The sequence below is a fragment of the Anguilla rostrata genome, chromosome 3 (assembly GCF_018555375.3).
Source record: "Anguilla rostrata isolate EN2019 chromosome 3, ASM1855537v3, whole genome shotgun sequence".
Classification (NCBI taxonomy): Eukaryota; Metazoa; Chordata; class Actinopteri; order Anguilliformes; family Anguillidae; genus Anguilla; species Anguilla rostrata.
The window spans coordinates 11,591,188-11,616,753 of NC_057935.1; the positions used below are offsets into that span (position 1 = coordinate 11,591,188).

The following is a 25,566-nucleotide window of genomic DNA, read 5'->3' on the forward strand; positions in this document are numbered from 1 at the left end:
TTCTTTTTCCTCTATCCCCCTCCTTCCGCCCGGCTTAATTCAGATTTGCTTTGTTAGCTGGAACAACGACACGTCTGCACTTGAATGGCACTTTTAGACGCTTCATACTAAACAACCTGCTGTTGAAAAGCAGTTGATTCACCAATAACCTTTACCGTGTCACTTTCGAATGTTCCTTCCCCTCTTTGTCTCCTCTTCTGTTTCCTCTCGTCCCTGGCTACCTGCCCTTCTTTTCTCTTCTTCATATTCACCTGTGCTTTTTCCTTCTTTTCTTTCTCTCACTTCCCCCCTCCCCGTTCCTCGACTCCTCTCGAGGTTTGTTACTGAGCAAGTTGAGAAGCTTGGTGTTAATTAGAGAGGGACTGCGCGATGAGGTTAGGCCATTTCTATTGGCAACCGTGAGCATGTGACAGAGGGAAAAGTATTCAGAGGAAGAGGTGAAGAAAATCAGCAAATGTTGGAGGAAGTGTGTCCTTTTGGGAGGGAGGTGGTATGTGGGGAGGGGGGAGCTCGTCTGAATGTCTCCAGAAAGTAATTCTACTGTTTGTTAAAGTGTTACAGTGAGTGTGCATTGTTTGTGCAGGATTACCGTACAGCGCCTTTGTGTTTGGAGAGTCTAACCCGTCCCTGGAGAGTGGGGTGGGTAAATCTCTAGCTGCGTCTTACCAGAGCCAAAGAGATTGATATTCCTGGCCTTTCTGCCTGGAGCTCATCATTAAAACGGATAGATCAGGGTTCTGTCCAGGGCATGTACCTTCTATAGAGATCAGGTGACACCCGGTCCATGCGCAACTCTGCTCTTGCCCATGAAGCTAGCTCCGGGGCGCTCCACATGTGGGACGCTTGTGCAGCGCACAGCAGAATGTCCCACGGTCCAGATTAAACCTTGGGCCACGCCTATCGCGCCTACCATGGACAGGAGCGCCAAGGGCGACGTGCAGTCGGCCAACTTGGCCGTGGCCACAGCGCCTCGCGAGGAAGGAGGGCTTCGCCTGGCCTCGCTACCGCTCCCCGGGTCCCGCATTAGCGGCCTCTGCGGTTGTTCCTGCACCATCTGCTCCAGCTGCGCAGGCCCCTGTAGGGGACGGCCCTCGCTGCCCTTCAGAGCTCACGGAGGATGTTGCCGTGATAGAAGGGTCCTCCAGGTGTTGATTGGATGATTGGGCGGAGGGGTAGTGCGTAATGGGTAAAGAACTGGCCTTGTAACCTAAAAGGTCGCAAGTTCCAATTCGCGGATAAGCCGCTGCTGTTGTACCCTTGAGCAAGGTACTTAGCCTGCATTGCTGCAGTATATGTCCAGCCGTATAAATGGATGCTATGTGGAAAAAGTTGTGTAAGTCGCTCTGGGTAAGAGCGTCTGATAAATGCCTGTAATGCAATGTAATGTGACTATAGGGGGCTATGTATAAAAACAGCTCATTCCTACATGGATCATTCAATATGGGTGCACATACCCTCAAATTGAAGCTGACAGTCTGCACTTTAACCTCATATTAAAGTTTTATTTCAAAGTAGGCTACATAGAGCCACTGTTACAAAAATGCTTGCATATATATACATATATATATATATATATATATATATATATATATATCCATCTATCCATCCATTATCTGTACCCTCTTATACTGGGCAGGTTTTGGGCAAAGACTTTTTTAAAATTTGGCTCTGTACTCCACAATTTTTGATTTGTAATCAAACAATTCACATGTGGTTAAAGTGCACATTCTAAGCTCACACTTTTTTACATAACCCTGCATTGAAATGTGTAAAACATACCCTTTTATAAAACCTGAGAATCTGATTAGAAATCTGAAATTGTGGAATACAGAGCCAAAACTTTAGGAGAATTTAGTTAATATATGCACATTTATTGAATAACAAACCGAAATACTAACCTTTTTTTCAATTTCTGTGTTCAATAACACAAAAATGTGTTTTTCTTAAAAAATAACCTTAGACGCCATTTTACTTGAAATAGCCTCCTTTGGCTTTAATTACAATTAAATTCATTATTGGAAGCCTGTCCAGTCATTTTGCAAAGTGGGAGGTGGAGGGGTGGGAGGGAGATGGAGGAGTAATGAAATTGAGTGAAGTCTTATTTACTGTCCTTTTATACCCGCAGATCACAGTGGCCGTTTCACTGTCGTCAGGGGAACGAGTTTCTCCCTCTAACACACATTGAGTTCCTGTAGTTGTGTTGCAATTTTACAATGGTTTCTTTTACTAGACACCACTATATATTTGTCTACTGCCTCTTGATCTTCCTGGTCTTCTCCTGTTAACATTACTGCCCATTGGCTGGGCCCTGAATGTGTTCTGAATGCTACTTCTGGAAATTATGGATATAACCTTGCCACAAATATGTTTATTTGACCCCACACATATAAGCCTAATGCCTTCTTCTTTGCCATATTTCTTTTAGCTTTTGTGCCTGTTTTACTTACATTACAGGCCAATGGTATTAGGCTACTTGTGGGTTTTTTTTTTTTTTAACTCAAGGTAGATAATATTTCAGTCAGTTTAACTAACCCTTTCTGCCTGCAAAATGATTGTGTAGACTTACAGTAATTTAATTTTAATTAAAGGCAGAGGAGGCTTTTCTGAGGAAAGTTGTGTCGAAGATTATGAGTAAAACTCATCTTTGTCCGTTATTGTAGGTAGAAACTGAAAAAAACAGTATTCAATAAATGCACATATAATATATATATATATATATATATATATATATATATATATATATGTATGTGTATGTATATATTCAGCTCCTGTTGGTATTCTTTCACTGTGGGGTTTTAGTTATGTTCTAATGTGTTGAATAAAAGGAAAAATACAGAAGGCTTTGTAAAATGGAAACATGCAAAGAGTGAAGATAAAAGGTCATAATCATTATGCAGGCCCATTTCATGGCACCCTTCAATTTTCACATCCTTACCTACACCAGTTATTTTACCTGTTTGTATTTTAAGGGGCCCTCAATATAATTTCTAAATGGAAAATACTTGCTGTATTTATTAAAAATGATTTTCCATTTTAAATAGAAATAAATGGCACGGTTGTCTTGGTGGGCATGCTGAATTTCTGGCACAACATTTTGACCTTTCTCTTACAAGCCAACCGAAACTGCTTCAGGAGTAAAGAATACAATTCCACCCCCTTCTGTTTCCTCCGAAATCACAATAAGTCTGCGATGACATCTGGCTTTAAAGCAGGGACTGTGATAAAAAAAAGGCAATTTAAAAGGGCATATATGTGAATTCTGGAAAACCTGTATATTTACCATTTAAATTACTTCTTGAGTATTTCTTTCATTCTTCTTCTTTTTTTTTTTTTTTTTTTGCTTCATGAGTATTTCTGCCTGTATGTTTTTTATACATACAGGCATTCTCTGAACCTAACCTTAGTTTTGGAAAGACACAGTTTCTGTAAGTTTTCTGTGTTAGTCTCCATTTAATATTTAAGCTAATGTCGTTGATTATACAATTAAATTAGGTTTGGTTAAAACAGATAGTAGACCCTGTGATTCTCTAGGACTAGGCAGAATTCACCCTAACCATATCTGTCATTAATGTGCACTGTTTCTCAATACTTTAAAAAAGAGAATCTTGTATTTTTAATCTTGCGGCATAAACTCGTACCGTCTCAAGCTCATCTTTAGGCCTGTTCAAGTTCATCAATTTATTTTTGACAGAGTAAAAATGGCGTTTTTTTTATAAGCGCTAAAAAAATAAGATTAAGGTTGTGCCGGTCAACCATTAGGATTATGCTAGCCAAACAGTTTATTCGGGCCGTGTTCTTTCATTTGCAGCGGTAATTTACGGCATGGAAGTGGGCAGCTGCTGACTTGAAATTGAACGCCTCGCAGGTTTTAGTCTATCTCGCCGTTCGCATTAGATGCGTAACCCGCTGCAGTCGGCTTCTCGCTGCGCTTATGATCCAATAGAAATCACCGCTTCCTGCTGGAGGGCGATTTTGGGCGATAACTGTGAGAAGCTGCTGTGCTTTTGAGACAAAATAAGTACAATGTATACTTGAAATTGTAAATATGCATTTCAGACATTTTGTCTCAAATGCACAGCAAATTATTGTTATTTTTCACCATATATATTATATATATTTTTTATTGTTACTTTTCAAATTTCTATTATTTTTTTTCATTGTTATCACCATATATACTGTATATATATATATATATATATTGCCAGTCAGAATGTCCAGAATGCCTTAAGACTGACTTAAATAATTTTTATCATTCAAAAACTGCCAGTTGTGAGCTGGACTAGGGTTCGGAACCCCTACTTTAACGTATCCTACGCAGAGTAATTCGGAACAGATGGGGAATTTGTCATGTAAAACAGTTTGAATTCATTAAAATGATACATTTCAAATGATTAAATATACGTGTGCAGTCCCTAAACATTTGTTCCGAATCTTTATTTTCAATGAAGACACGAGAAAGCGACAGATTGCTGCGTTTGACTTCCTCTCATGCACTGCACTGAGCATTGCACGGCTGCTAAAATGGTGCGAATCGAGTGCAGTTTACGGTAACGCGTGTGATTACGGGAGAGAAGGACAGTCGCGAGGCACTCTGCGTCCTGCCCTTGCCTTGGCAGCACACAGGCTGCGGCCGTTTGCCTGTAATGGAGCAAAAGCTGCTAACTGGACTGATATGGATTAGGCAGATTCTTATCAGGGGATTTGGGACTCGGGAAACAGATGTGCTGCCACCGTCCTGACACCTCTGACTGATTGCCACCGAGCTGGCCAGACGCACCAATCACAAGCTGGCTGGCACATACCAATCAGAGCATCTACAGGACATTTCCCTTGACCAATCGTTGACTGGAGGACAATATTATCCTTCACTCACGTCGTACTGCCTTTATGGGGGCAGGCTTTTTTTAGTCTGCTGATCTGTTGCATGTTGGCAGATCCTCCAGTTGGTCACTTAAGGGGACAATTTTTTACTCCAACCCTCCAATCAGACACTGACTGGCACTGAGATGAGTTGCAAATGAAGGTTTGAAGGTTTTTTTCTGTGGAAACAAATTTCTGTCTAATTCATCATTTCAATAATGCGTTGGAATTTATGCTGCATGTGAACTTGTGTGCCTGCTAATGTGTTTGAGTGCACTGTGGAAATATACTTCCTTTTGTAATTGCCTGTTGGTTTTTTGTTGTTGATTTCTGTAATATGTGGATGTAAGATAAAATCTCTGTCCTGTCATATCCATGTGCTGTATGTCCCCTTTAAACTGAGGTTTTATGGCAGGGTTTCAGATTGAGATAAAAAATTATGAAAAATTCCAGGTGGCAAAAATCCATGTTGGCTGGGCACGCTCGCCATATTTCCCTAGGAAACCTTTGCAAGCCATCAGGTCTGCTCTAAACTGAGAACTGCACCAGAAGCTCTGTCTCAGTCTGTGTATGAGTGTGTGTGTGTGTGTGTGTTTGTGCGTGCGTGTGTGCATGCGTGCCTGTGTTTGTGCGTGTGTGTGTGCTTGTGTGTGTGCGCGTGTGTGTGTGTATGTGCGTTTGTGTGCATTTGTGTGTGTGTGTGATGAGGGTGTGTGTGCACATTCATCTGTGCACTTTCCTGACATGTTGCAGGCTTCCAACCTCGTTAGCATGGAGCCAATTAGCACCTGCTAACGAGGCCGCTCTCCCTGTCTGAGTCTATAAAGGGGAGGTGTGGGCGATGACACAGGAAGGCTGGATGGTCCCCAAGGCCAACGCTCCCCCCCCCCCACCTCTGACAAACACTGACTGACTCACTGAGCTGCCTCTTTCTCGGCCGAACTGTGTACAATGAACTCCTCTGTGTAATCAAGCCTTATTCTGTCTCTATCTCTCTCTCTGTCCCTCTCTCTCTCTCTCTCTCTCTCTCTCTCTCCATCTTTCTCTCTACGCACCTCTCCTGTATCATCCCTGTCTTTCTCTCACATTCAGGTTCTGATAGAATTTTTGTTGCAACAAAAATAACGTTATTGTTTTGTTCTAAATTTATCTTTTGTAGAATATAGAACCTGGCAGTCCTATATAGATCAACTGTCTATCTCCCTAGACAGGGACATGGCTCAGGATACAGCACAAGATAACTGAGAAGACATAACAACAGTGTAACATTATGTCTGAAGCTAAGCATACATGCAAGAACTCTAATTTGCATATATCCAATGAGATTCATCTGCAAAGTTATGCTAATAGCAGGACGTACCCTTTACCAATGCAGTACCAAGAGTTTTCTACCTTTCAAGATTTTCCACAGAAATAACCATAACGGTAATGGATTCTTTGGTTTGGGTGCAGCATCTCACAGCCATATAATTCCATCTTCTTATTTTCCTGCTGTTTATATCATATGAAATGCTCCCCAAATGATTCATTTTCCAAATTGGTCCCTATATATTTCAACACTCAACTCTGATCATAGTACATTTCATTCATACTCATGGACAAAATGTTATTTTTTACGATATTTCAGCTAATAGATCACATTCAAAAAATGTGATGGATGCAGTCTGAGGCTAGTGTTGTGCAGCCTATTGCTGACGTTTAAATGGTGTACACGAAGCTCATGTTGTTAAGGAATTGCAGGAACTGCTTTGACTCTGGGGAAGATATTGTTTGGCATTAATTGTGTTTAGATTCTAGGGCTGCCTATGGGTGGCCCTGAAGTGCAGTTTGTGTTTCTGAAAACGGTTACTTATCCAAAGTTAAAAAAAAAAAAAAACATCAAAAAACAGAGGACTACTCCAAACGGAGCCTAATTCAAACGCCGCCTGCAGGGTTGCCAGATTGCCACTGAAATCCTACAACTGCAGAAAAATCAAGATGAAAAACCTTCACTATGAAGCCTGATTTCTTGGCCATAGTTTAGCCTGTGTGCAATTGAATGATTTGTTAAATTAGAGAGAAGTTAAGAAAACTGTCGGGGGGCACGCACGATGTCTCAATTTAAATGAGTCTTTTTCTCAATATCTAGGATATGGCTGTGTTTACCATACCCCCTGCAGCCTTCAGCATTTCGCTAAGCTAACTCACAGCGGCGCCTCGGAGGGATTTCAAAGGGTTTAACCCCCTGACAAATCGCATTGATCCGCCATTACTTGTCATGGCAACTTGTCTTTATCCCTCCTTCATACTGATTTCTGGTGGCTGACACATTGCCATTGGTTTACTCTCGGTCTCATAGGTCTGTACCGGCCTGCAGAATTATCTGTCCTTTCTCTAATAATTTACACTGGAAATGGTAGGTGAGGTGACTTCCTTTTCAAATAGGTTTTTTTTTTTTTTTTTTTTTAACTGAAAAATAAGCAAAATTAGTCAAGACATTGAATGGAGTTGACAGCTCATGTTTTTAAACAACATCAAAGTGCAGGGCCAGTATGGTCACAGTCAGCATGAAAATAATAACCAGTTAACAAAGCAAAGTTCTGCGAAGCAGGTAATTATGCAGTCAGTGCACAGGAGCACCCCGTTGGGTCAGTGGTGTGCATTCCAAACACAATGGACAGCACGGTGTCTGAATCGTTTCGTGATGACACTGAAAGTTGAAGTTTTAAGAGGGTAATTACAAAAGCACATAGTCCACCAATATGAAATATGAGAGCGGAATTTGGGTCAGTCGGGTCTAAAATAGACTAATTGCAGACATTTAGAGTAGTATTATTCTCAGAGGTGCAGAAATTGAAAAGTTGGTTATGATAATACTGTGTTGTTTGATGAGGTCCACCTAAAAACATGATGTATCTTTGACCTTTAAACTCGCACAGTAAATTCACTACAATGATTTTTGGTGGACTAAAATTTCATTTGACATCAGTATATTTGACTTCAGTGTATCATACCATAATTCACTTTCAGTGCCATTGCGTCATGTGTTATCCAGAGTAAATCTGAGGACGCGTCAGCCCATTATCAGAGATCCAATGAAAATGGTGTGACATTGATCTCAGAAAACTCTCTACCTTTTTTACCAATGAGCGATATGTTTTTTTCCCATTGCATGAAAAGTATTTTATCATTTATCCCTTAAGGTTGAACAAACATATAAACAGCTGTAACATTTGAATTGCAAATGTTAGAGATTTATTGAGCTTCTTTGTGTTGTTGAGATTACAAAACCATTAATCGTGCTCAGAAGGCAAACCTGCTTTTCAGAGGTCTTAAATTTCCACGCAAATAAGAGGCTTGTGCTGAGCATGGGCTTCATCGTTCAACGGAATACTTACTGGAGCTGATTTTATGAAAGCCCCTCCCTCTCTCGCCCTGCTCATCCCAGTAATGCGTTTGAATGGAGGAGATGGCATTTGTGCTGAGGGTAAAGGTTGGCAGTGAGGCTTTCTGTCAAACGTTTGAATTGCGAGTTTGAGCCGTTGTGCTCAGTCAGTCCCTCCCTCTCTTTCGTCTGCACAACAAAAAGGTGCGATCGTTTGGTAACCACGGGCCTTCGAGTGACAACCACGTTATCAATAACATCTCAGCAATGACAGGTGAATTAAAGTGACGATGAAATAACCCTTTTCTCTCCTCCCGTCGTCCGCCCCCTCCGGTCTCTCTCGTTTATTGCTCTCGCTCTCGCTGTCTTAATTTCGCCGCCGCGTTTCATACTCGCGCTACTCGTGAATTCTTCACATATGCCTTTCTAATTATTTGCTGAAATGGAATGACTTGGATGGTTGATCCGTACTGTGGGGAATTTGAACCCCCCGCGTGCCGGTGAGAACAGCGCACTTGTTATAATAGTTTTTTTAATGACATGTATGTGTCACTGCCGCGTGTGCGTGTGACAAAGGAGCGTCGCAATGCTGAAATTAGCCCGATATTCACACCTTGAAAAAGATCAACTGATACTGGTACAGTACTCTCCTGGAGTCAGTTTGTTTTGCCTCATAGTGAAGAAAGAAAGAACGTTTTATGTTTGTGTGAAACTCCTACACTTTCACCCTGCCACTCTCCATCTTTAGATTCCATCTTTTTTTCCCACTCTCTACCCTTATCTATCCATATCTCTCTGCCCAATGCTATTTTTAAATCTTTATCACTTCCTCTCCCACTTTCTCATTTTCTCCCTCCCTCATTCTCTCTCTCTCCCATTTCCCTCTCTTGGAATCAAAGTCAAAATGTCAAAGTGCTTATCGGTGTGACCAATTTAGACATTGCCAATGAAGCAAAACTGTTGCCATCAGTAGTGACAACCGTCAATCATTTTGTACATTACGCAAAGTGATGCAACGATTCACAAACTGGGCCACAGATGCAGTACTCTGCCCTACAGCAGAAAGGATGACCCCCATATGGCTGGCAAAAAAATGTCTTTGTGCTGAATTTGTGTGTGTGTGTGTGTATGTGTGCGTGTGTGTATTTGTGTGTCTGTGCCTCTGGCCCCATGTATTCTCTTTTAAATTACATTTTTTCAAGTCCAGTGATGTTCAGGCATACATTCTTAAGAAACTATTATGCCAGGCCTATCCTAGAGATGTTCTATTTACTGGATAAACCTCCAGTATACCTGTAGAGTTGACATGTTTTTCATGGTTGTTGACCATTAACTGCATCATTGTGTCAGTATTTCATGCTCAGTTTTCAGCTGGTCACACTAATGCAGAGGCATCTTACCAAAGGGCCACTTACTGCAGTCTTGTGACCCTGATTTGGACCCTGAAATTGAGAGTCTTGGTTCAGTTCGTGGAAGTCGTGTCATGGTCTAAATATTTACTTACTCAGGTTTGAGATCTCAGAACTCATACCACATTTTCACCAAATACGTGGTCTCAATTTGATTTTATTAGGAGTTTTGAAACATTTCAAATGAAAGGATAGAATGGCTCAGATTCTCCTGTGACTACTCTCTCTTCCCTTCTCTCTTACCACCCCCCCCCCCACGCCCGCCCCGCCCCTCTCCACAGTGGACGGATCCATTCACCGCGGGGCTGGACCTCTGCTGAAGAAGGAATGCGCCACTCTGGGAGGGTGTGAAACGGGCCAAGCCAAAATCACCGGAGCATATGGCCTGCCTGCCAAGCGTGAGTTACCAGCTCTTCCTTTCAGGTTTTGGCTTTTGCTGGTTTCACATCGGGGTCGCTGACTTGAAAGTAAAACAATTTCAAGCCATATTAAAACCACTGTTATACTGTGGTTCACTTAACACTTATTTAAGACGTATATGATAACTGTCCTGTATTCAGACCTATATGCAGGTACTGTATGCAAGTATGTACGTATGTATGGTGATTAATGGTTACATTTATCATCTGTTACCTATTATTTCATGCTGTTGTCTTGCTAACATGCTTTTCTATTTCCACACTAAGAAACTGGATTTTCCTTTTTTTTCCTTCAATTTTATATTTTTAACCAGGATTTATGGAGCAAGTTTTATGCGCATGCCTTTCGCGCCTAATTGTGAATATCCGATGTGTTTTAGTAGTCATTATGTAGGCGACACGTTTGTTGATTTCGTTTTTAAAATTTTTTTATTTTTACAGTTTGAAATGGGATTAAGCTTATTGTGCACCGGGGAGTTACTTAGACCGAATTTATACGTGGCACATAAAATTCTGGCTAATCACCTCCGTTTGCTGCCACCAGTGCATAATGTGGGTTGCATGTTGAGCCTACAGTGTATTTCCCAGCATCAGCTCGGGATCCTGGCGCGCTCATGCGTTTGTTTTGCTGTAAAACGGGACCACCAGGCTGGAGGGACGGCAGCCAGACCCTGTTTTGCACACACACTCTTTCAAGTGTGGGGAGCGGCACGGTGCAGCGAGGCCAAAGCCAAGCCGGGGGGGGGGGATATAAACCGGTTAGAAATGTCCGTGCGCTTTTATTAATGACTGAGCTGCACGAAACAATCCATGTTCTAGAAATGACCGTTTTTCTTTTTTATTTTAACAGGGAAACATGGCCGTCGGGGGTTCTGCGGGACCGGGGGGAGCGCGTGGTTAACTGCCTCTGTTTTCCGGTGCGATTTAGAGGAGGGTCTCAAATTTAATTTCTCACCTACCGCGAGGAGGGCGGACCGCCGTACTTCCTGCCCAGAATGCACTCGCCACATGTTTTTGTTTGCCAATAAGCACTATCTGGGAGAGAGGGCTGGGATTCCAACGCCTCAGACACTCTCTCTCTGCTTCCACACCCTGGCCCTCGCATTCGCCATCTGAGCTCACGGGGAGGGGGCGTGCCGACGCTCACAGCATATGTGAATGCGTTCTCACCCCCCCCAAACTGCCCCCCCCCCCCATACTCACAGCATATGTGAATGCGCTCTCGCCCCCCCCACAAACCCCCCCCCATACTCACAGCATATATGAATGCGCTCTCACCCCCCCAAACTGCCCCCCCCCCATACTCACAGCATATGTGAATGCGTTCTCGGCCCCCCCACAAACTCCCCCCCCCATACTTACAGCATATGTGAATGCGTTCTCGCCCCCCCCATACTCACAGCATATGTGAATGTGTTCTCGGTCCCCCCCCCCAAACCTCCCCCCCTGTATTCCGCGGATGGGTCGACGGCTACGTTTGGGATGGGGGGGGGGGGGCGCCTGGCTTTTCACGCGCATCTGCTCCATTGTGAGGCGTTTGCATGTGGGAGGAAGCTGGAGAGCTCACAGGTGTCCGGGCGGCTGAGTGGAGGCGCTCCTGTCGGGCTTTGTCGCCGCGCGGAAGTGAACGGGAACGAACGCGCGGCCCCAAGGTAACGTGGGCCGCGACGCGGCGTTCGACTCACACGCCCACACGTGTTTGTCATGATCCCCCCCCCTCCCCCGTTTCCCCCGTGCAAGCGCTCACAATTTCAAAGCGGAATTTGCATTAAAGGGGACGCGCCAAGTGTTGTGGAGTGGTCCTACAGCACGGGCACTTTTCAGTATGGAGCGTGCGAGCGTTGGAAATGGGAGGCGAACGGGCGCAGGGACGGTCTGAAGTGCGTACTGCCGCGCTGAGCCCTTCCATGCTAGCCCTGACGCGCAGGCTCCTCTTCAGCCTCCTGCGCTGTGACACACTGATTCACAATGACTGCCAGGCATCACCAGGCAATCACCACTCCCTCTCTCCCTCCCCTAATTCCCTGCCCCCCCCCCCTCCCCTTTTCCCTCTCTCAGTAGGAGTGTGCAATAATTACGTAGTCAGACTGTGTTTACAGATGCAAGCGCACTTTAATTTATTCCCACACTTAGCAGTAATTCCCCACTTTAATTTATAGCTCCCCCACCCCCTTGGAGAGAGGGGAGGAGAGAGAGAGAGAGAGCGAGCATGCATTACTGTATCGACCCACACCCAGCACTTTTAAAAACTTCACCCTAGTAAATCCATATGGATTTAACAGGCTGCGCGTATAGTCCATTGGCCAATGTATACAACTGAGGGCTTTGGACAGGAGGGGACTTGGCTGGTGATTTGACTTATTCGATAGAAATGATGTCTTTAAATCCGCCCCCCCCCCCCCCCCAAAAAAAAGACAATATGCTACCGTATGGTCTTATGAGAAAATATCGACAGTTAACTGAAGGACAGGGGCACAGTGGGAATAGTGTGTATTGTGCTACTGCTGTACTGGCCTGGAGTTTGTAGAATGGGTTCTGGATTTGTAGGGGATGGTTTAAGAACATCAGATTCATTATGTTCCGCCGGCCTCAATCATCAATCACCCGGACTACCTTTCAGCTGGAGTTTCAGAATCCCGATTGCATCTCTTCTGCCTCCCAGTTCCTCGATGCGGCAGTCGATTTCAGCCCTTCCATTTCCCCTCATGGTGCTTTGATTGCATTGGTCACATTCGGTAGAATGAAAAGCGTTCAGAACTATATGTAGGGGGGGCACACAAAACACACTGGCAGGCGCGGGGTCTTCTGATCTACAGCAGTGCTGCACCGTGGGGCCTGAGTTTTAAATCCAGACTCTAAACCACACCGCCAGCCCCTGCCAACTGCCCTTGAGCTGGAGTTACTCGTAGGATTTAAGATAATGACAACAATCGCAAAGGTTTTAAGTTGCCAAATTACTATTGTGAAAATCGTCCAATGATTGCAACCCGTTCTGTGCTGATGAGTACAATTGTGTGAAGCTGTTCTATACCTCGCAGGAGCTCTGGTAAACGTGCGGCTGTATATGATCGGGCCGGAGAACGTGAGAGGTGTAAAATAAAATAGTGTCATGTCATCTTGAAAAGTGGTCCACGTCCACTCAGATAGCGCGCCCATGGCTGGATCTTTTGTTGTCGTATGCGAAGAGGGTTGTGAGTCGACAGGGGTCCCGAGCAGAAGGAGGCGATACAAAAGCGTTTGCGTAGCGCGCGCGAGCTCTGTCAGCGTGTGTGTTCGGCGCGCCGCGGAGGCCGATGTGGCAGCGCTGCTAGGAAACAGCTTGTGGCAGCATTAAGTGTGTGAGAAGCACAGTGGGGTGGAGGGAGAGTCACAGTGAGAGACAGAGAGAGTGAGAGAGAGGGGGGGGGGGAGCGAAGAAAGAGGAACTCTTTTTCGCCGCACGGCTCTGTGATGCCTGGAGATGAAGAGTCCCCTCCAGCCACCTGGGCCTCGGGCTCAGCGCGTTACGCTCACAGCGCCAGCCGGGAGGACAGGAGCGTCCAGCAGGCAGCGAGAGCGAACCCCGCCAGAACATACTGTACAAACAGAACCCCTGCTTGTGTCCTGCCACACGCTGACAGCTGGAGCCTCGCAATGCTGAGGGGCAGTGGGGTGACTCCTCACCAGCGGCTGATCGGCACCAGGAGATTCAAGCTCCCAATAGCTGTCAATACCTGGGTCGGAACAGAGACCAGAACCTGCACGCATCCAGTGGACACGATTCGGCCATTGGGACACGCTGACAGTAAAGCAGACCACAGGGTCGCAGGTTGAGTCAATTTAAAGGTCCAAGGCAGAGTTCCATTACCTTCACATGTGAGAAGTGGGGTGCTGAATGCTCACCCAAAAAAATTTAAACGGAGCCTCAAAAAAATGTGCGGACCCTCCCCCCCCGTAGTGCCCGACTACCTGTCTGGGGCGGGTGAAGGTCCGTGCCACGCCCTCGGCCCCTGTCACAGGCCGACGGCGAGCGAACGTTCACACGCGCACCTGCTCGGTAAAATAAGGGAGAAGGTCTGTCACCGCTGTTATCTCTAAATTGAATCCGAGCGTCAGCTTCTCACATTTTGACAATTTCAGCTTTCACCGAAATTAATGGGGAAAAAAATGTGTTTGCTTTGAAAACAGCCGAACATTTACATTTATTTGCAAGGCTCGGTTGAGTGCGAAAGAAGGTGACTGTGCACCCTGCATATCGGCCTCTTTATGTGCGCCTGGAACAAGCAATCCCCAACGACAGACGTATAAATATAAATTGCAAATCGCTCCCGCGTTTGACACGACAATTCTCCAAATGCTTTAATTCGGGGAAATTAATGACGTGCCAGTCAACTCAGCCCTTTACAGATGTCTGCTGCTTGTTGCTCTCCTCTGGAAAACATGTTGATTGAATCCAGGCCTACAGTATATCATTAATAAAAATATCCTGTAAAGAGAATGGCAGGTGTAGACCTGCTCTCTGTTGCTCTTTTACTGGTACGTTCTTGGTTCAAGACTAGGCTGTACGCTTCAGGAGAACATGCAGAAATGTAATTCCTGACATGGGAGTTTTGATTACAATTGATCCCAGACAGAGAGAGACTGTTATTTTTTTTTTTTTACGTGAGTTATTAGCAACTCATTTATTATTCCTTATTATTTTCTTCTTTTTTTTTTACTATTGTAGCTATCGTACCATCGCACCATTGCATTTCGATTATTGTATGCCGTATTTTTTTTCTTCCTGTTTGCCGGATTCAGATCTGGCTTTTGTAATTCTGCGTTGCGCCAGGAGGGCTCTTTGAACTTGGAAAATGTAAGAAGTGCGAGCGAGGAGGAGGGAGTTACAGAGGGTGAGGTAATGCTGCTTTTCAATCCAGCGCCACTCAAACGGAGAGGAGTCGCTGGCGGTGGCAGGGGGCGGGAAGGTGCGGGTGGGGGGGGGGGGGGCTGTTGGGGGGAGGGAGCCGATCGGCACCCCAGTCCCAAAGCCAACCTGTGTACCAATACGAAGCCTGCCCCACGGGTCAGAGCCAGGGCCGTGGAAAACAAACAGCCCCGATTGTTAGTGAGGAAAAACGAGCAGAGATCTCCTGCATCAATCTCCATGCCCCTGGTCCCTCTTCCCTCTGTGGCCAATTAACGCTAATTAAAAACTGCACCAGCAAACGAACAAACACCCCTTCCTCTAGGAACCTCTCTCTCTCTCTCTCTCCCCCTCTCGCTCTCTCTCTCTCTCTCTCCATCTCTCTCTCTCTGTCTCTCTCTCTCTCTCTCTGTCCCTCTCTCTCTCTCTCTCTCCCCCTCTCTCTCTCTGTCAAACACACACACTTTCATTCTCTCTCCCCCCACTCTTTCTATCTCTCTCTTTCTCTCTACCCTGCTCTCTCTCTCTCTCTCTGTCAAACACACACACACTTTCATTCTCTCTTTCCCCCATTCCCTTTCTCGCTTTTTCTTTCTACCCTGCTCTCTCTCTCTCTCTCTGTCTCTGCCTCTGTCAAACACACACACACTTTCATTCTCTCTCTCCCCCACTCCCTCTCACTCTCTCTCTCTCTCTCTGTCTCTACACCCCGCTCTCTCTCTCCCCTCTGCTCTCTCTCTCCCTCCCTCCCTCCCTCCCTCCCTCCTTCCCTTGCTCAGCTGTCTAACGCAATACTCCTGTGCTCTTGTGCTGTCCACTGCAACACCAGAGAGACTGAGGGATTTGTGCAGTAATTCCCCCGGCTTCCCTTGTCCCCGTGCAGAGGCCCTGCTGGTCTCGATGACATTAACACAGCCAGATTTGACATTGTTGGGATAATTCTTCGTTTGCTGTGAGCGCGTGTGAGAGGCCCTTCAGTGCAGAGTACAGAGTGCTGCCGACGTGTTTGCTCTTGATCATCCGTTAAGAGACGAACGCTCTGTGAGTCTGGGCTGCCGGTACAAATGTAAATATGTGCCCCGAATGTCCCTGAGGTTTATCTCGGTCGTACTTCCTAGTCCATCCATGTCGGGAGATCCTCAGTGAAGTTACCGTCCTTAGACTGAATACTGGCAGTTAGAGAAATGATAATGGTGACGGTTGTTTTCTGAGTTTGAACTATTAATCGTTATCATTACCATGCATAGGCTTTTGAGTAGCAGTGGCAGATTACAACCTTTACAGTGTGTAATTATTGGAAAGGGTGGTTTACGGGTCACTGTCTTCACACAGACCTCATCCTTTTCTGTGAGTAGTTAGCTTTTTCTATTTTTGAACAAATTCTGGAACACTTGTGAAGGCCAGAGGACTGAATTTTTAACAAGGGAGTATCCTGTCAACTGTATCCCTCCCTCCCTCCCTGCAGTGCTCACGGGACACCTGCCCTTAGTGGCCAATGGCACGCTTTGGGAAACACCGCCCGAGCGCGCTATTGGCCCTCTTCCCTGACCGGAGGAGGAAGTATCTGCGAATCGTCCGTGCCAGTGGGCCGTGGAGCGTGTCACAGACTGAGGCACCGGGGCCTTTGCCATGTAATTAAATTCCATAGCAGGGTGGATGAGAGAAAGGTTTGAGTTGGTAACACACACAGGGAGGGGGCAAACTGTAGTCCTCCAGGGCAGTGGGAGTGCTGAGGGGGTGGTGGGGGTGGGGGAGGGGGGGAGCCGGGTTACTCAGCCCTTAATTGGTTTCCATGGTCACTGTGTGGGTTTTCAGCCAGATCACCTGTTTTTTTTTTTCTTCTTTCTTTCCCCCGGCTCTCGTCGGGCCGGCGATTGATCGCGCCCACGCTCTGCCGGGGTGAGAGGAGAGCAGGTCCGCGGGTCCCGGCTCCTCCGAGCTCCCAGAGGTCCCGCCGCCGAATCTTAGCGCTCCTTTGAGACTCGGCGCCCCTCCTTCAGACGGGCGGGCGCACAGCAGCACCTTCAGGGCGCGGAGCGGCGATGACCAGCGGAACGGCTCCGTCGCTAATTAGCCGGCGCTGTCGCGGCGTTGCGGGCTCGGCGTTTTAATTGGGTTCGGCGATTGCATTCCGGCGATGTTACGCTGCGCTGCGTTGTTCCGAGCGCTGGAGCACTTGTAAATATTGACTCGTTCCAGCAAACAGCGTCTTGAGAGGCATCAGAAGGACAGCAAAAAGGACTGAAACCGAGAGTGGCGCGGCTGAGAGCTCAGAGCGAGACTAGAGAGGAAGGAGGGAGGGATTTTTAACCCTGGATGACAGAAAGCCTTCCCATCACTCCCAAACGTCATTGTATTTTTTTTGTGATTATTCTTAGCTCCATTCTGTCTTCTCCTGTGGAATTATTATTATTTTTTTGTCTTGACCCTTTGATTGAGCTGACACTGGTGACTGGTCAGGGATTCGGGGGGGGGGGGTGTAACAGGGTGACAGGAGGTGTCAGGTGGCCGTGTCCCCAGGTGAGGTGGCTGGGTGGGTGGAGGCAACACCCTCCTTTGTGCAAAAGCCCACCCCTGCGTTTGGCCTACATGTCCACCCCACTGAGCAACAGCCCCGCTGGCCTTTCCCAGGCAGGGCTGGGGGGGCTGGTGGAGGGGGGGGGGGGGGGTCTTAAAAGGCTGCCATGACAATAAAAGCCTGACCATTAAGGGCATTAAAATGGCGGGTGGCGCAGGACGCAGCCTTAATCCCCACGGACACACGAGCCGGCCGAGCGGTCTCTACACACGTGTGTTCAGGCGTGAGCGGAGTGCCTTCTCCCATCCCGCAGTCTGAGCTGTTGTGTCCTCGGGCTGTGGCCCGTGCCTTTTTTCCGGACCCTTCTCCAGCTCAGAGTGTCAGGCAGGCCAGAACAGACGCACGCGCCCTCAGGGAAGATGGAGGCAGGGCGGAGGAAGCACGTACTGAGCGGCAGTCAGGGGAAAAAAACGAAAACGCAGCAATGCGATCCAGCAATTTCTCCCAGCCCCCCCCCACCCCACGCTTCCATTTCACTCAGTCGCTTTCTTGTTCTTTTTCTTCTTCCTCTTACTCCATTTCTCCCTTCCCCCATTTGGCTTTCTCATTCTCCCCTTTTCACCATTTTCTGTTGTTCCTCTGTTCTTTTACTCCTCACTTTTTTCTCACTTCTTCAAAGTATGAGCTAAGCCATGTGACCCGAGGGTCTTCATTTCTTTCAGCTGAGCATTTTGTTCTAATCCTGTTTGTTTTATTTACTTTCTCGCTTGCTGTGATTCCTATTTGTAATCGTTGTTCATTCTCTTATTTCCCATAAACCTCAAACTTCTTTCAAACAAGCTTTTTCCATTCTCTTTGAAGGATACGTTTGCTCAATTTGCAGGATTTGAATTTTGTTTTGCTGTTATGTTATTTTATGCTTAGTGACCATGATTCTTCTCTTGCGTGTCGTCCCAGAGGACCCAGATTCTCCATCTGCCACGGCCGTCCTTCCGTTTGCCCGCCTCCACACTGTCCCCGTTCTCCTCCGTTCTCCTCCGCCCTCCATCTCTCCGGCCCTCACTCCTTCCTTCCTTCCTTCCTTCCTTCTCCCACTCCTTTCCCCACCTCCTCCCTCGCCCGCTCTCCTCTGTCTTCTCGGAGTCGCTCCTCTCCCTGTCGGTTGATGTATGGCGCGGGTGACAGACAAAACAAACACTGGGGCGATCGATGCTGTAAACAGGAGCCGAGTGGGGCTGTAAATAAGGCCACAGTGACGGGACGACCTGACAGAGGGGAGCGCGCGGGGGGGGGTGGTTTCGGAGTGGGGGGTTTGGGTGGAGATGGGAAGGGGAGAGGATGGAGGACTGAAGGCAGAAAGACTGGAGGAGAGGGAGGGGTGTAACGGCGGGGGGGTTGGTGAAGGAGCGGGAGGTGACGGACACACGTGTGTCTCCCCCCCTTCAGACGTGATTCACACGGTGGGGCCCATCGCCCAGGGGCCGGTGGGAGAGCGGGAGAGGGACGGCCTGCGGAGCTGTTACCGCGCCTGCCTGGACGTCGCCCTGGAGCACCGGCTGAGGACCGTGGTGAGGGAGGAGGGGGTGCCGGAACCTGTGCCGGTTCACTGTCACCTCTCTGGGGATTTGGGGGACATGACTTTCGTCAGGCTGTCTGAATTTGAAACAGGGCTCGGATGGGGGCGGGTGGGGGTGGGGTGGAATGGTGGAGAATGATGGATGGAAGGATGACAGGAAAGGCTTAGACTGAGAGGATGGTGAGGATGAGGAGGGTGAAAGGGAGGACTGAGGAAGGGCAGAGTTCAGGAGGGAGACAGAGGATCCCAGAGGAGGGGTGGGAGGGAAGGAGCAGGAGAGGAAAGGAGGAGGGGTAAATTGACAGTGGGAGAGGGAGAGGAGAAAATCGTTCATGATCACATTGTGGAAATTGTGGAAATCTGTAATCACGAGTCTCAGATTGTTCCTTTTTGGTTTTTTTTTGTTTGCTGTGTGTCCTCAGGCTTTCCCCTGCATCTCCACCGGCGTGTACGGTGAGTCCACAGAGCGCGGCGCACACGCGTGTGGGTAAGCGTGTGGGTAAGTGTGGGGGTAAGTGTGGGGTAAGCGTGTGGCCTCGCGCTGCATTGCGCTGAGTGGTTTGTAAACAGCCGTGTGTGCACAGGGCTCAGCACATATTTGTGCACACCAAAGACTTCCCCGAGACTCACGGTGCATTTTAGACGTGCTCTCTGAGCAGCTGCCAGATCACACTTGGAAGGAGAAAAGACTTAATCTGCTGTCTGGAAGTGGCTCTTCCGAACTGACGGACACCCGAGAGAGCCAATGGGTGAAAGGCAGAGCCCTGGGGGGGGGGTCTTCATGAGGCGCCAGCGTAGGCCAGGTGTGCTCCGCCCCCCCATGGGGGCACAGGTCGCCAGATTTGTTTGGACATCATAAATGTGTCCTCTCCAAGAGTGAGGAGAAGGGCAGAGAAGCACATCCGGCCAGACAGCTGAATAATTAATAAATATCAACAATCAGAATTCAAATGGAATAATTCCCTGTTTATGCAGAATGGAGACCAGACACCTCCGAGCTGTACAGAGCACTGTTTGCATGAGAGCTAGCGTTGATTTTAATTGGTTTCTTTGTGAACCCTTCATGGGCTGGTCTGAGTGGGAACCCTAGATTTGATCTTTTTGTTATTGTTTATTTTTTAATTGCATTGTACACTGAAATAACTTTCATGGAATTAATTTACAATTTGGCCAATTTTGGGCAGTTTTGTGAGTATATCTGTTTGTATTCATGCAAGTATGAAAAATAACAGTGATAATAATAGAGCAGAAAATAACAATGATAATGTAACTCATAAAAGGAGTGGTTTTCATTGATGTGAATGAGCAGCAATTTAACTAAAATGAGATCTTGTAATATCGGCCCATTTTTCTGTGAAATCTTGAATGGGCAGGAATATAATTTTGATGTAATTTTACACATTTGCATAATATGGGTAAAATTGCAGGTTAAACATTTTTGTGAGCAGGTCAGGCCTGGCTGATAGATTGAACATAGTTTCAGCAACTGTAATTTTTCAGCTGTGTGTGTGTGTGTGTGTGTGTGTGTGTGTGCACGCATGTGTGTGTATGTGCGTGCGCGTGTGTGTGCATGTGTGTGTGTGCGTGTGTGTGTGTGTGTGTGTGTGTGTGTGTGTGTATGTGTGTGTGTGTGTGTCCATTCTGTCCCCGTCCTGTGCAGGATACCCTCCTGATCAAGCCGTGGACGTTGCTCTGGCCACAGTCAGGCAGTACCTGGAAGAGCACCATGCGCAGGTGTGTGCTGCTCCCTCCCCTGACTCCGCCCCCAGATCCCCTCCAGGTCTCCTGTTGCCGCTGCTGTTGTTGCTGGAGCTCGGAGGGGAACACGGGAGGCATCGCAACGGGACGGCATGCCGGGGGGACCGTTAAGTCTGCACGCACGCCTCACAAAGCTTGAATTTAATTGGCTCCTTGCGGGACCAGAGTAGACTAATATACACAAGCGTTCGTGTCCTCCGGAGACGTGGGAAGAGAGACAGGGAGTTAGAGACTGGCGGAGTTACGTGGACATCGAACGCTGTTCCCCCCACCCCGAGCGCCCTGTCCTTCCCAGTCCTTCCCTGTGCCTCAGCCCCCTCTGTCCCAGCCCCCTCTGTCCCAGCCTGCCCACTCTTTGAGTTGGTTTACTATTCACAGCGCCTCTCTCGCCCTCCTCACTCCACAGACGTGTGAAATGACTAATTAAAGATATCTAATTAAAGATTCCTAATTAAAGTTCTCGTTTTCCACGCCACTAGCTCTTCTATGTTCTAAGTGCCTCACAGACGGGGGGGGGGGATGCGGGTGGGGGGGCAGATATTTCGTGGAAGAGATGGCGCGCGGGGGCAGGTTGTTTCAGATACGTGTCTGGAAAAGCGGTTGCCATATTTCTGATGGCGTCAGATTTCTATCAGCTGCTTGCTGGAAATCCTTTGTTGGCGGCAGAAGATGCCCAGTGTGTTATTTCTGTAAAGCAGCTATGAGGCTTTTTTTGGGAAGAAGCATCTGAAGCTCAGCCACTGCAGGGGTAGAAGTGTGAAAGCTATGCTGTAGCCTTGGAGGCTTACTGGATCTAAGCTTAAGGGCTATCGTCCAAACGCTAACCCTCAGTTCATCTCATCAGGAAGCCGCTAGTCCGTTTGCTGTAATCACGGTCCATCTGTGTAATAAAGGAAACGGGGGCTGTGTGTTGAGGAAAACGCACGATGGGTTTTGAACTCCTTTTTGTATATCTGGGTTGGGTGCTTAGCCCGCGTTTTTTGTAGCGTGGTGGCTGTGCCCGCGGTAGCGCTGAGTCAGCGCTGAACGCAGCCGGCGTGCGGACCTCCAGCGCCTCGGCCCCGTCGCCTTTCTCTGTCCTCTGGTAACGTTCCGCCGACGCGGGCTTGCAGAAGGAGTGCTGAGCCATTTCCCCCGCCGTCTCTCTCTCTCTCTCTTTCAGCTGGATCGTGTCATCTTCTGTGTGTTTCTGAAGTCTGACGAGGAGCTGTACCAGGAGAGGCTCCCGCAGTACTTCCCACGCGGTGAGCATCTGCACAGGTGTACACCATCCGAGCTGCACACGTCCGCTCCATGATAATGCGTCTACTACCACATACTACCAAGCACTCACACACGCTCACATGCATAACTGCACTAAAACACTGCTACACACTCCACAGCAGACACCACTACAAAACTGGTACACAACTCCACAGCATGGCACCACACTACAAAACTGCTACCCAAACACATCCACTCCATAGCGCTACGCTACCGAGCTGCTACACACATCCACGCCTTAACAATGCAATATAAATCAGTTGGGAAAAAAAGGATGCTTCTCCCAGACAAGGTTAAAAGACACCATAATTAATTAAATTGATAAAAATCAAGGCACTCACAACAGCGGTACAAAAGTGAAAAAAGCCTTTATTTAAATGGGCAAAAACACACATTGCAAATGGCCAATCTTGGATCATCTGCCAAGTGTATTTTTTTAATTGATCATGGTGTCATGCTGTCTTGGCTAAGTATGCTTTTTTTTCTTTTTTTTGCAATCATTCACTTGATTTTCCTCTCTCACAATGGGCACTGTTCAGATTCACTCAATCCTAGCTGCGCTCCTGTGTATTTGCACTTTAATACTGCACATGAGCTCTGTACCACACATACAAACCATAATACTACACAAATAATATAAAAAAATAATCACTATAAATGTAGCGTGCATCAACTCCATAATACTGTGCTAACTGCATCACACGGCACGCCACTGAAACTTCCCGCACTGCCATAGCAACGCGCAGACACAAGCAGCTGGACGGCCGCGTAACACTTCCATTCCATTACAGTCGTTAAGCAGATGCCTTAAAGCTGAGCACAACCGCTGCAGAACACACACTCTCCGCTCTCCGCTCTCCAGGACGCCCAACATTCACTTCATGCATATTTTATAACCTCATTTTTTTTCTAAACCTAACGCTCAGATAGAGATCATAAAGTAATATCCTTTGAGTTAAGAGTGACAGCTTAGGGATCTCGGGGAGGGATCTCGGCAGGTGCTAATATTTCACTTCTTAAATGATTACTTTCACTCGCATAAAATTGACTTCTAATAGTGAAAAAAACCTATCAAATACGACTTAATTTTTCTGATGTTTACAGTTTAAAATGGCTCTGCATTGAAAAGACACACAGTCATAATTATACTACAGTACCAAAGACTAGCACTGCAGCAATCAAACTTCACATCAGCTGGGCGACACCACAACCGCAGAATCCGTTTTATTAAGGCTAAACAACACTGCTGCGACATGCGTCCACTGCGCAGCTGAACATAACACAGCAACTGCAACGCACAGCACTACACTAACAGAGCGCCGCTCGTCCACTCGATAACGTTGCACAACATTGCCGATACACCACATTGCACATTACTACTGCCTTACACGGCTCAGGATTACTGCACTTCAGCACGCAATTCCAGCAGCTGTTAAAAGAAAAGAAACATGACGGCACAGTTTAATGATCATGCTGTTTCTGCATTGTTGTGTCGTTTTGGCTCAGTAAATTAATGTCGATTGATTCGTTAAGTACACCACCCATGAAAGTGCGGAAAAATACAGACAACGCATTATTGCCAAACGTATCTACACGGTAACACGTAACGATAAACGACAACACGGTACTGCTTCACACTCTTCTCGTTTTCAAACAACTCATGCCTACTGTGGGCAGTATTAAGCTATTAGAAGGTGCACCCTCTTTGCAGGTGAAAAATGTTTTCATGAAAATCTGGTTGTGTATATTTTTTACATTAATCAATCTAAATCTGTATTTCCTATTTCATACCTGTCACAGCAGTGTTTCATTGATGATATAACTGCGACTGTTTCATGGGGCCCAAAATATGCATCTCAGCCTATCACATTTGTTTTCCCCACGAACCCCCTTCTTTGCCTCCCCCCACCCCCCCTCCTCCCCCTTCCCCTAGCTGGCTGACCAATCAGAAATCTTGGTACAGGGACAGGTAAAAAAAAAAAAAAAAAAGCATGGAGTGACGTAGATACATGTCCGTTGTGAACTGTAATATAGTACTTGTTGTAGACCTACACACGCCGTAGCCGCATTAACAGTAGCTGTTTACGGTAGTAACAGCTTGTCGCGCCTGTGTTTGTCTCTCTAACACATAATGAGGGTTGAATTGACAGCGCACCGGATTTCTGACAAAAGTGAGACGCTAATGCGCGGCTGTACTAACCGACACTAACTGAGCGAGTGACACGGGCCCGCTCGAGCGACTGCTAATGCGCTGCAGCCGCTGACAGGGCTCCCTCCGCCGCTCCCGCGCGGCGCGGAGATTGACACGGAGGGAACCGCCGCCTGAGCGCGCGCAGATGCCCGTTAGCGCGCTAGCGGAGCCGCTTGTCTGACTGCACGCGCTCCGTCAGGGGCCGACGCGGCCGGGGCCGCGATTCCGATCGGTGCGATTAATTTAATTGTAGTTATGATAATTGTTTCTGATTGTTGTTATGATGATGATGACGATGATGATGATGGTGATGATGATGATTGTGATGATGATGATGATGATGATGATGATGATGGTGATGATGATGATTGTGATGATGATGATGATGATGATGAACTGGGCACTTTGTTTCTCACAGATCACCGGATGAAGAGCAAACTGTGAGGTGGCCGTGAAGCCAAAGCCTGCTTGACACCGACCGTTTCCTCTTCCTCTCGATCGTCCTCTTCGCCCCGGGTCTGCTGCTGGGCCGCACAGATCCCTCTCCCGCGTGAATCACTGTACCCGAAGCGCTCTGCGTTTGCCGAGGTGCATCTGTGATTCAGCTGCACCTCTGACACTGTTCTTGTTGAAAACAAGCGTTTTCTCCATCTGTTAAATGTACAGCGCTACAGAGACGACCCATTAAATCTATCAAGGGCACATTGAGTTTGGGGTGTTTGTGTACCGCTGTGTATAAGCTGTAATATTAATAGCGAACGGTGAAGACGAGGCTGAGCTGTGATAGATAGAGTTGCTGAGTGGGCTGCCACGCGGCGGCTGCGCTGTTTGTGGTGAGTGGACGTACGGGTATGAATGCTGGGCCTGAGTGAGAAGTAAACACGAGCAGTGGTGAGGGAGTTTCTCTCTGACGCGCTGGGCAGTTTTACAGGAGCTGCGGTGCAGCATTTAGATCAGTTTCTGGGGCCTACCTGCGGGCTCGTCCTGGCCTGGTACACGGATGGGCCTGGCGGTTCGGGACAGAGCCCTGCCAACGCCGGCGTCGACTGGCGCGCGCAGCGGGCTCTCTCACGGCCCGGGGTTGGCGTGGGGATATGTGTCTTCTCGCTCTCTAGCGACTCCCTGCTGGTGGACGGGGGCGCCTGCGTGTTACGGCTGCGCGTGAAGTGTGTTCCTCAGACTCGTGTCTGTGTGAGCTGGGCCTGTGGGCTGCGGTGCGGAACGAGCAGCTGACGCCGCTTCACGGGGGGAGGGGGGGGGGGGGGAGAGCGCGCTCGCTCCCGCGTCAGCGCCAGATTGCAGCCTCGCCGTGTCACTGCGTAA

General features: G+C 47.6%; 1 protein-coding gene across 2 annotated transcripts in view; it reads left to right on the forward strand.

The window, feature by feature from the left end:
* The window catches only part of macrod1 (mono-ADP ribosylhydrolase 1), a 76,436-nt gene extending 51,491 nt beyond the window's left edge, over positions 1 to 24,945 (forward strand). The window contains exons 5-11 of one of the 2 annotated variants that reach the window (XM_064326136.1): positions 9,915 to 10,031; positions 18,902 to 19,023; positions 19,454 to 19,484; positions 20,692 to 20,765; positions 21,952 to 22,033; positions 23,986 to 24,021; positions 24,662 to 24,945. In XM_064326136.1, the coding sequence (XP_064182206.1) occupies positions 9,915 to 10,031; positions 18,902 to 19,023; positions 19,454 to 19,484; positions 20,692 to 20,765; positions 21,952 to 22,033; positions 23,986 to 23,993 (434 nt within the window). In that variant the 3' untranslated portion in view covers positions 23,994 to 24,021; positions 24,662 to 24,945. The remainder of the gene's footprint in view (positions 1 to 9,914; positions 10,032 to 18,901; positions 19,024 to 19,453; positions 19,485 to 20,691; positions 20,766 to 21,951; positions 22,034 to 23,985; positions 24,022 to 24,661) is intronic. The other variant, XM_064326135.1, reaches the window with a different exon arrangement.
* Positions 24,946 to 25,566: the final 621 nt, after the last annotated feature.